At 54.1% G+C, this 9045-nt stretch overlaps 2 protein-coding genes across 6 annotated transcripts in view; both read right to left on the bottom strand.

Annotated features, from left to right (window-relative positions):
- Positions 1-1945: 1945 nt before the first annotated feature.
- Positions 1946-5388, bottom strand: ACKR1 (atypical chemokine receptor 1 (Duffy blood group)). 2 transcript variants are annotated; one of them, XM_027095047.1, is made up of 3 exons: positions 4806-5388; positions 3586-3718; positions 1946-2967 (listed from the first exon to the last, which is right to left on the bottom strand). In XM_027095047.1, the coding sequence occupies exons 1-3, from the start codon at positions 5243-5245 to the stop codon at positions 1996-1998; spliced, it is 1545 nt and encodes a 514-aa protein (XP_026950848.1). In that variant the 5' UTR covers positions 5246-5388; the 3' UTR covers positions 1946-1995. The 2 variants fall into 2 exon arrangements, with proteins under 2 accessions (XP_026950848.1, XP_026950847.1); XM_027095046.1 differs by having other exon boundaries at positions 1946-2979; positions 4806-5386.
- A 1-nt stretch (position 5389) lies between these two features.
- Positions 5390-9045, bottom strand: part of CADM3 (cell adhesion molecule 3) — a 31512-nt gene continuing 27856 nt past the window's right edge. For 2 of the 4 annotated variants that reach the window (XM_027095048.1, XM_027095051.1), the window contains 2 exons: positions 8546-8671; positions 5390-7656 (listed from right to left, as the gene is read on the bottom strand). In XM_027095048.1, the coding sequence (XP_026950849.1) occupies positions 7538-7656; positions 8546-8671 (245 nt within the window). In that variant the 3' untranslated portion in view covers positions 5390-7537. The remainder of the gene's footprint in view (positions 7657-8545; positions 8672-9045) is intronic. The other 2 variants (XM_027095049.1, XM_027095050.1) reach the window with 2 other exon arrangements.

Here is a 9045-nt window from a genome sequence, read left to right as displayed (position 1 = left end):
GAAAAAAGAGAACACTGGGACACATGCATAAACTGTCGTTGGAGACCTTAGCATAATTTAGGTTTGTAAATTATGTCTTTTTTCTTCATTTTCTCTGCCTTCCTTTCTGTTTCAGAATGTCTCCCGCCTCTCAATAGGTCCCTAAATCCCGCCTTTCAATTTAGGTTACACCAATCGGCAGCTAAGCTGGTGGTTGCTAAGAGACAGGAGGTGGGGGACTGAGAGGATTTGTCACTGCACCCACCCAGGAAAATTCCCCAAGCCTAGGATGCTCTAACTCACCTCTGCTCCTCTCCTGCACTCTCCTACTTAGCTCCAAAGTCCAGAGTCAAGCAGAAACGGTTTAGGGGAGAAACCAGTTATAGCACATCTTTTTTTTTTTTTTTTTTTGAGGTACGCGGGTCCCTCACTGTTGTGGCCTCTCCCGTTGCGGAGCACAGGCTCCGGACGCGCAGGCTCAGCGGCCATGGCTCACGGGCCCAGCCGCTCCGCGGCATGTGGGATCTTCCCGGACCGGGGCACGAACCCGTGTCCCCTGCATCGGCAGGCGGACTCTCAACCACTGCACCACCAGGGAAGCCCTACAGCACATCTTTGAAAAACGAAAGACCATACCTAGATTCAGACAGATATAAGGTACCTCTCAAGTCTCCCCAGCTTTTTAACTGGGTTGGAGGGAGAAACTCATTTGTGTGCGTGTGGCATCTTGGGTAGACGGTGAATTTGTTGGTGCAAGTAGAAGTTGTTCCCCTTATGAAGTGGGGCTTATTCATGGTCCTTCCCATCATCACCTGAACTTGGCTGAGAAATAGCCCTCAGGATCATGACTAAGCATCCAGAGAAAGGGGGGGGGGGGGGGGGGGGGGGCGCCCAGAGTGAAAGGGTACAGCGTGGAAAGCGGAAGGGTATGTTTGTGTAGCAAACAAAAAAAGGTTTATTTTGAGAGCTGAAAGGTGTTTGAAAGGGAAATTTGGGATCCAAATTCTTGGCATCCAAGAAGATGACCCAGCCAGATCAGGCCCTTCCCCATTAAGTATCTCAGGCTTCACAACTTCTTAGTTTGTTTAGTTCCCTCTACACATCCTTCACGGAGAAGACTAGATACAGAAACCGGAGTAAGGAAAACTCATTTGGTAAGGAGTGAATTACAAATCCTGATTCCATATCCTGAGAACAAGGAAGGAGAACAGAATGAGGTGAAGGGAGAGGCCTGAGAGAGATCGGAGCATACACAAATGCAAATCAGACACTGACGGAGAGGCAAGTACACACGTAGACATCTGTTATTACATGCGTTCATCTAACGTGGATGTGGGTTCCAACAGATTGAGGACAGACAGATGCACACATGCACACACACACACAGGGATTAGGATAATGCTGAGAAATAAACCTGGGAGAGGTGACTCCTGGGAAGTGGCTTTAGAATTATCTCGATTTGTTCCCTGGACTAAGTAAGGTCCCTCAGGATGCTTCTCTCCACCTTCCCCACCACCACCCTGATCTCTAAGCAAAGCCAACAGGGAGACAGAAGGCAGGGAGGAAGGCTGGACAGGCTGAGCCAGGAGGAGGAGTCATGCTCTAGCCTCATCTTCAGTCTTCTCTGTTTTTCTCTCTCTGGCTTCTACTCTGATTTCATTTGCTTTCTGCAAAAGAAGCTTCTCTTCTTTCTTTACTAGCTAAGCCATCTCTTCTAGTTTAGGTTGAGCTGCTCTCCTCATAGTCTGATCCCCCTGCTCTTCCCCCCTTGAGATGGCAGTAACCCCACACTTCAAGAGAACATCTGTGTGCCCCGAGGATGTTTGCACATCATTCATTTTCTCCCCAGGCCAGCCAGACACTGCCAGGAAAGTCTGCTGTGAAATCTCTCTCTCTCTCTCTCTCTCTCTCTCTCCATTCTCCTCCCTCTCTTCTACATCCCCAGACAAAACAAGAAACCACCAGCTTCATAAAAACAGCGTACACTTTAATTCAAGTTGACAGGTGGGAAGAGAGCTAGGATTTGCATCCAAGGATGTCCAGATGAGAAGACTGTGTTGCCGAGAGGGGCAGGGAGGGCAGAGAAGTTTGAATGGCCTGGTAGCAGACCTGGGCGAGGAGCAGGGGTGTAGCCACACAGTGCAATATTGACAGGGCTTCTGCCAGGTCCAGCAGCACGTCCAGGGTCTGCTGGGCCAGACATGTTGACACCACCATGGCCCTGGACCTCACCAGGGAGTCCAATCCCAGAACCATGCCCTGAGGCCACCAGAAAATGAACCAGACATATAGGATATCAACCCAGGGACATGGCCCCCTGCCCAATGCCTTCTTCAGCCCCTTGGCTCCCAACAAACCCAGTGGCAACAAGATGAAGATGGCAAAACAGGCTGCAGCATGTATGTACCGCAAAGTTTCCCATTCCCCGCTGAAGGTCACTGTGCAGAGTCCATGGGAAGTGTCACTGCCCAGCGTGATTGGCAGTGACAATAGGGCAGCCACTCCCCAAAGTCCCACACTGATCCGCAGCCTGAGGCCTGGGACGTGACCTCTACCCAGTTTGGGGCCCAGGCAGGCATGGCACCCTATCAACAGAGCTTGGGCAAAGGCTGAGCCATACGAGACCAAGTGAGCTAGGTGGCACAGGGAGGCGATGAGGGCCCCACTCAGCCCCCGTGCCAGGACGGGCACCATAATGCTGAAGAGAGCACTGCCCACAGCCAACTGCACCAGGATAGACCAGTTCTGGTAGACCTGACGGGGGAACAGAGGTCTGAGAAACGCGTAGAGGACAGCTCCACTAATCAGGATGCCCAGGACACTGGCGAGGATGAAGAAGGGCAGCGAGGAGTCGTCGAGCAGGATACAGGAGTGGCAGGGCGCAGCTGCTTCCACATCGGTGAAGTTATAGTCTGCATCGTACGTCTCAAGAAATTCACTCCAAATCTTGTCTTCAGTGGCCAGTTTAGTAGAGTTGTCATCAGCCACCTGGAGGACATTCTCAGAAGGGGCAATCAGAACATCTAGTTACCTCACTGAAGGGTATCCTGGGAACTGAGGGCAAGAGGTGGGGAGAGAGAGACAGTGGGGAAGTGGGGGCTGGAAGAGCCGGATGGAGTGGGGATGGCGGGAGAGGACAAGGCAGGGCGACTCAAGAGGAGCAAAGAGTCGTAGAAAAGCAAGGGAAGGGCCTCCCCTGGTGGTCCAGTGCAGGGGGTGCGGGTTCGATCCCTGGTCGGGGAGCTAAAATCCCACATGCCTCGCGGCCAAAAAACCAAAACATAAAACAGAAGCAATATTGTAACAAATTCAATAAAGAGTTTAAAAAATGGTCCGCGTCAAAAAAAATCTTTAAAAAAAAAAAAGAAAAGAAAAACAAGGGAAGGGGAGTGGACAGGACTGGGAGAGCGGGGAGGGGGGAGGTCTGGATGGAACAGACAAAGATGAATGAGGAGGACCTAGGACACTGAGGTAAAAAGGGGAGAAGGAAAACGAGGGGAGGGACAAGAGATGAGAGAAGGATAGAGGTATACAGACCCGAGGGGCAGACAGAAGGAGTGGGGGGGGGCAGAGAGGGAGGGGCTGTGGGCTCAGACCCACACTCACCGGGTGCAGACAGTTCCCCATGACACTGCTGGGCTCAGGGCAGGCAGAGAGATGGGCTGGGATAGTTCTGTCAGTGGCTGTGGTTCCCAGATAAGTGCCAGGGACTAATGAAGGCCATCGGCTCTGGGCAGGGCTATGGGGCGGGCAGTGCAGGATGGGGATGCATTCAGGAAGCCTTTACCCCACGCCCACTGCCTTCCTGAACCTCAGGACCACTTGAGGCCCTGGCCCAGGGCTTCCTGTTTTGAGGGTGGATTCCGTTGGTGGGGACCCGCGCTCAGGAAAGGAAAAAGGTGGGGACCAGAAGGTGGGTATTTTCCCGAAGATGGAAAGGGAGACTTACTGAAGGTGGAGAAGCCAGGGGGTTCCCAGCATAAAGGGATTCTTCAAGCACAAGGAAGGAAGAGGGGGCCAGAGGTGAAGTGTGAGACAGAGATAAGAGATGTGCTGGGAAGTTGGAGGGAAAGGGCAGCTGATGGCTCTCACTGCTTCTCTGTCCCCTTGAACTTGATCCAAGGAAAGATAGTTCAAAAGGGACGTGTTTGTGGGAGGGGGTGTTAGTGGTGCTTGTGGCTGGATCCACGTGATGCTGGCAGCCTGAGCCACATGTGTGCGAGCAGGGGCTCTTTGTGGATCCGTCTGGGTGTAGGAATGTACTATCTGCTCTCGTCTGTGTGTGTGGCTGTGCACCCTGTGTGTCATATCTTAGTGCCAGGTTTTAGGCAGGTGTCTTGGTGTGTGTACTGCTGTCCCCAGGTCTGGGTGTTTCAGTGTGCGAGGAGGGAGGGCTTGGGGGCAGCTGCCAAGGTTGCATAATGAAGCTACTTCAGGGAGCGATTGGGCACTTGCCCGGCCACCTATGGGCACAGCGAATGCATCTTCCATACCGAGCAGAACACATGACGTGACAAGTTAAAGCAGGCTCTGGGGGACAATGGGACAGCATATTTTAATATGGGACTGTTGCCTATGGGGTAATCTCTATTCATATTTCTGTTGGGGGACATAAAAGCTCTGGAAATGCTACACTGGCCTGGCATCTTAGCAAGATGTCACGTTTCCTGTGGTGGGGGAGAGCTATTTCTCTCCACCCTGCAGGAGGATGCCCCTAAACCGACACCTCTGCTCCTTGGTACCCCCTCTCCCCACCATCCCACTGCTTTCACGTGATCTCTGCTCTTTTGTTCCCTCCACCCCTACCATGCATTTTATTTCCTCACTTGGGGACACTTAGCCTGGACATTGGGAGGGGTGAGTCATGGAGTGTCCGAGCTGGAACGATGAGATAAACAGGGTTGGTTAGGCGACACTGTTTCATTTGTCCAAGAAAGCGCGGGATGTGGTAGTCAGTTCTGACCAGTGGTCTTTCCCACTCACACAGCGCCGCCTGGAGGTGGAAGCAAAGGTGCAGAGGGATGGCCATCTTGCTAAGACGGTCCCCTTTCTCCCAGGACTCTAGCTTCAGTTTCAGGTTCAACATGAGGTGGGCTAGAAAGGGAGTTTGGGGGGTCTGCTGAAGTAGTCCCGGAATGGTGTTGGGGAGGTCTTCTTCTCCAGCACAGCCTGGCACAGGACATGGGGAGCAGTCAGGTGCTGTGGAGTGAAAGGACCTGGCCAAAGGGGATGAACACACTTCTCTCCCTTGGAGAGTTATATCCATTCCATACAAGATGCCCTGGGGCGAGCAGCACGGCAAGGCACACGCCACCCCTGGAGGCGCCACGTGCGGGGGGGACCAGCAGAACAGCCCTTACACACACGCATCCCAACAGGAGCAAGGGCGGCAAGAAGGAGGCAGCCGAAGGACACGGATAATCCAGATATATTGAGGGTGGCCCCTCTGAGATTAGCACAGGAGAGTTAGAAAGATTATAAAGATACACGATTCCCTCCCTGCTCCCTGCCCCGCCCCCCCCCCCCCCCCACCGACAGACACACACACACACAGCACAACGGCCCCTCCCCCTCCCCCCGTACAAATATGGCTTCTGTGTAATATGGACAGAGTGGTTCAGCTCGAAGAGGAAAAGTCATTTTCCCAAAAGCGAGTGCTGGGAGGCAGGGAGCCCACAGGCCTGGGGCCCTAGGCTGCCTTGCTGCTGTAAGAGGAGGGGACCCCGGGCTCTAACCAGCGGCTGGAAGATTCACAACGGTATTACCTGAACGGAAAGGGGTGGCAGATCTGCTGGCTGCAGCTGCCCCCACTTCGCACGCCCCTGGGTTGTCAGGGCAGGAGGACATGCTGGAGGAGGGGCAGAGCAGTGCCCAGGGGCACCCTGGGTCTGAGGCAGGGCGGCCGGCTGGCGGGGAGGGCGAGCAGTCTCGTCTCCACGGCAACCGGCTCGGCCACAAGGAAGACAGAAAATCAAAAGCAGGGGTGGAGATGGGAAGGAGACAGGCAGCATCACTCCCAGCCCTCAACGCGCCGGGTACAGACTATGGGAACAAGAAGTGACAGTGGTCATTCCAGGGTCAGCGCCAGGGAGAGGCCTGGGGGATGCATAGCAAAGGCTGTGGCACTGACTCCTTGGCTGTGAGAGGGGAAATGGAGGCGGGGGTTGAATGCCCTGTGTTTTAGGGAGAGATGAGGTGGACGACTGAGCAAAAACACACGCTGGGACTGTTTTCTCCATGACAGATGGGCGCTGGGGATAGCATGGAAAATACCAGGGTGGAGCAGCGTCCCAGGTGAGGTACACAGCCTGCCTAGGGACCGTCAGCTCCCAAAGCCCTCCTTTACAGGAGCCGTCCTCCCACAGCCCGCCCACATGCCCAGGAGCCCCTCTGCCTCTCACTCACACACATATGTGCACAGACACACACAGACACGCACTCACATTATTCCCTTCGTTTGGGCAGGAAACAGCTCAGTGCAGAGAAGCTCCTTTTAGTATTTTTGTTGTTATGTCTGCCTGGCTGCTGAGGGAGGGAGGGAGGACTAGGGACAGCTTCGGGAACAGGAAGGGCCACAGGGCAGCACAAGACGGGGAGGAGTTGCTGAGCAAGGCCATAAGATGAGTGGTTGCCGTGCAACAGGCCAGGGGCTCGGGTGAGAGTGAAGGGCCCCTCGGCGGGGAAGCGGATGCAGTTTAGGGCCCAGAGCAGTGCCTCTCCCACAGCTGCTGGAGCAAGGAGGGGCAGCCTTGCTCTGCTATTCCCCCCCCCCCCCCCCCCCGGGGGGGCCCCGGGAAAAGCCCCGCCTCGCTCCTTGTGGGGGGCCATCTCCGCCACCCTTCCTCCCCAAATCTGCCCCTCCTGCAAGGACCTGTGTCCCCCCCCAGGGGGAAGCCCTCCCCCCCCCCCCGCACGTGTGGCTGCATGCCACCTGCAGGTCACATCCCCTCGGGGACCGCCGTTCACTCCTTTCCTGTTGGGGTGGAGAAGTGGTGTCAGGTGGTACCTGCTCCTGTGTCCAGAGCTCGAGGTGTGCGACTAACAGAGGAAAAGCCACCTCCAGCTCCTGATCACAACCTCCCCGTCCCTGGAGAAGTCCGGGAAGAGCCCCTGCTGCAGCAGATGGAGGGCTGGTGAGAGACCCCCACCAAACTGACCCCGCTTCTTTCCTGCCCTTACCCTTTCCTCATTCTCCTCCTAACACTCTGGGTTTTTTTTTATTTTGTTTTTGTTTTTTGTTGTTGTTGTTTGCTTTCCTCACCCCAGGACCCCCTGCCCCTCCAGCCTGGAGACGGATTTGATTTGGGATTGTTACAAAAATAATAATAACCCAAACGCAGAGAAGCCACGGAAAGGGCTGAGGGCAACCCTCCCTCCCCCCGCCCTCCTCCCTCCCCATTCCAAACCGAGTACAAAACCGCACCCAAAGCAGACATTCTGTACAGGGGGGTGGGGGGGGCTGGGGAGCAAGCGGGAGGGGCGGCCCTGGGGTCGCTCTGTACAAGTCCAGGTTGGTGATGACCCCAGCAGTCCCCACGGGGTCCCTGGGGGGCTGCCCCTAGATGAAATATTCCTTCTTGTCGTCCCCGCCCGACTGCCCGCCTTCTGCGTTGATGATGGCTGTGTCTGCATCTGGGGCATCGTCAGAGCCTTTCGCCTCATGTGTCAGGTAGGTTCCTGGGGGGAGAGAGAGAGGCTCCTTCTTTTAGGAGCAGCTTCCAAACCTCTGAAGCCCCTCTGCCCACTTTCCCACCACCCACCCACACCTTGCTTCTGTAATTTTTCTCCTGCCTAGAGCTTTATTCTTCCTCCCCACCCGCCCTAATTTGCATCTTGCTGCCAACATCCGTCACCTGACCACACCCCCAAGAATTAACGAATCCTGCCTTTAACTAGAGTCTGATCTATAATACAGGCCAAAAAAAAAAAATGGTGTGTGTATGTGTATATGTGTGTGTATATGTGTGTATATATGTGCGTGTGCATGTAAGGTGGTGATAGGGAAACTGCTAGGTCAGCTCCATGACAACGAACCTAAGATCTGGCTAGCATTTGCCCAGTCCATGTAAGTCCAGCTGCTGGCTAGAAGGAATAACAGAGGGGGAGGTCTGAGAGGAAGGCATGTGAGAAGAAGGGAGGGAGAGATGGCAGGGATACAGGAGAGGAGAGAAAAGTAAAGGGGTGGTGTGAGGACAAAGCACAGGGAGACCAAAGGACAAAAAAACATGAGGCTGAACAGAAAGGAGGAAAGTGCAGGAAGGAATGGGAAGAAGAGGCAGAGTTTCGGCAGTTCTCTGTCTTATGGCAGGAGACCCTGGAGGCAGAGCAGCACGGGAGCAGCAGCTGACTGAGTGGGAAGGTTTGATTTTACTTGGATGGCCACCAAGGGATCAGGCTCTACTGTGGGGATGGAGGTGCTCAGTTATCACAGGGTTGGCTGTGTTCTTTCTTCCTCAAACTCTCCAAGGGGCCGACTGAGTCTCCAAAGGCCCTTCCTGCAGCCTTCCCTTCACTGATCTCCCTACCCACTCCCAATCCCTCCTGATGCTTCCCTCATGCCTCTGACCTTTGTGCCGGATCAAGTAGTGGCCAAGGAAGATAAGCAGGACGAGCAGCAGGAAGACGATGAAAGCTACGATCCCACCAATGATGGCGTGGTAGGTGCTGGAGGATGAGGGCACCGGACTGGGATCTGGAGGGAGGTGGGATGCACACAGTCAGATGTGGGAAGAACTTTTATCTCACAGCATTTCTGACCTGGCCATGGGTCATCTTACACAGCAGACAACATGGACTAACATCAGGAGAATGGAGTGGCATCTTCCAGCAAAAAGGGATATGTCTTCTTTTGTACCTAGTTTCTTACAGACTATCTGGAACATAGTAATTGTTTTAAAAGAATGCAATCATGAATAAATAGATACATCTGCTCACACTCAACCTCTTAAGTTGAGTTCGTGAACCTGAAGCTTGACCTTGGTCAAAGATCATCACTTTAATGTCTAAATCATCTCTTGTTCTGTGTGTGTGTGTGTGTGTGTGTGTGTGTGTGTGTGTGTGTGTGTG

Source organism: Aethalodelphis obliquidens, unplaced genomic scaffold (assembly GCF_003676395.1).
Source record: "Aethalodelphis obliquidens isolate GAN/ISIS:26980383/991018 unplaced genomic scaffold, ASM367639v1 scaffold90, whole genome shotgun sequence".
Lineage (NCBI taxonomy): Eukaryota > Metazoa > Chordata > Mammalia > Artiodactyla > Delphinidae > Aethalodelphis > Aethalodelphis obliquidens.
Note: the sequence above shows the minus strand (reverse complement) of the source record. Positions and strands in the feature narration are given on the sequence as shown.